Source organism: Austrofundulus limnaeus, unplaced genomic scaffold, assembly GCF_001266775.1.
Source record: "Austrofundulus limnaeus strain Quisiro unplaced genomic scaffold, Austrofundulus_limnaeus-1.0 Scaffold1347, whole genome shotgun sequence".
Classification (NCBI taxonomy): Eukaryota; Metazoa; Chordata; class Actinopteri; order Cyprinodontiformes; family Rivulidae; genus Austrofundulus; species Austrofundulus limnaeus.
The window spans coordinates 17,680-18,746 of NW_013953749.1; the positions used below are offsets into that span (position 1 = coordinate 17,680).

General features: G+C 55.1%; 1 protein-coding gene across 3 annotated transcripts in view; it reads left to right on the forward strand.

Annotated features, from left to right (window-relative positions):
• The first annotated feature begins 123 nt into the window (after positions 1-123).
• The window catches only part of LOC106535048 (striatin), an 18,580-nt gene continuing 17,636 nt past the window's right edge, over positions 124-1,067 (forward strand). For all 3 annotated transcript variants that reach the window (XM_014031916.1, XM_014031917.1, XM_014031918.1), the window contains exon 1: positions 124-511. In XM_014031916.1, the coding sequence (XP_013887370.1) occupies positions 305-511 (207 nt within the window). In that variant the 5' untranslated portion in view covers positions 124-304. The remainder of the gene's footprint in view (positions 512-1,067) is intronic.

A 1,067-nucleotide genomic window follows, 5' to 3' on the forward strand; every position in this document is an offset into this window, starting at 1 on the left:
TATTATTATTATTATTATTATTATTATTAAATCATTAGATAAAAACCCATCAGCTTGTTAAAAACTACCCATCTAACGTCATTGCGCACTTTTGAACACTTTATTTTGAAAGTCTGGACAGGAAGCTTTGTCCTGTAAACACCGGAAGCTTCACGGCGGACTCATCTGACAGCTGGGTCAGACAGGAGTTCTTCGGTCCTGCGCGGGCTGTGTTCCGCTGCTCAGGTTTTCGAGCCGAAGCGGGTGACAGAACCGGACCGGACCAAACCACCTCCCCGCATCGCCCCGGTCCGGTTCGGCCACAATGGACGAGCAGGCGGGCCCCGGGGTGTTCTTCAACAGTAACAACAACAACTCCGGTTCGGCCGCCGGCGCTGCGCAGCCCGGAGAGTTCGGAGAGGCGGCCCGGGCTCAGTACAGCGTCCCGGGGATCCTACACTTCCTCCAGCACGAGTGGGTCCGGTTCGAGGTGGAGCGGGCTCAGTGGGAGGTGGAGCGGGCCGAGCTGCAGGTGAGCGGCGGAGTTCGGTTCGGTTTGGTTCGGTTCGGTTTCTCCTGGTGTTCTCTGGCTAACAGAACTAGCAGCAGCAGCTGATGCTTCGGTGGTTCCGGTCTGCGCGTGATGTGAGCATCCAGGTGAACCGGCGTGGTGACGTCACTTAACCTGTGTGGGCTTTCCCGTTAACACAGGTCCATTATCGGACACTTAGTAAGCCTGGTTACATGTCCGATAATGGACTCAGGGCTTTGTTCTTGCTCAGGTTCTCCGAGATTTCCACCGCATAGTCTGGACCTTCAGAACCACAGCTACCAGGTTCAGGTCCAAGGGTCTGGACCTTCAGAACCACAGCTACCAGGTTCAGGTCCAAGGGTCTGGACCTTCAGAACCACAGCTACCAGGTTCAGGTCCAAGTTTCTGGACCTTCAGAACCACAGCTACCAGGTTCAGGTCCAAGAGTTCTGGACCTTCAGAACCACAGCTACCCGGTTCAGGTCCAAGAGTCTGGACCTTCAGAACCACAGCTACCCGGTTCAGGTCCAAGAGTCTGGACCTTCAGAACCACAGC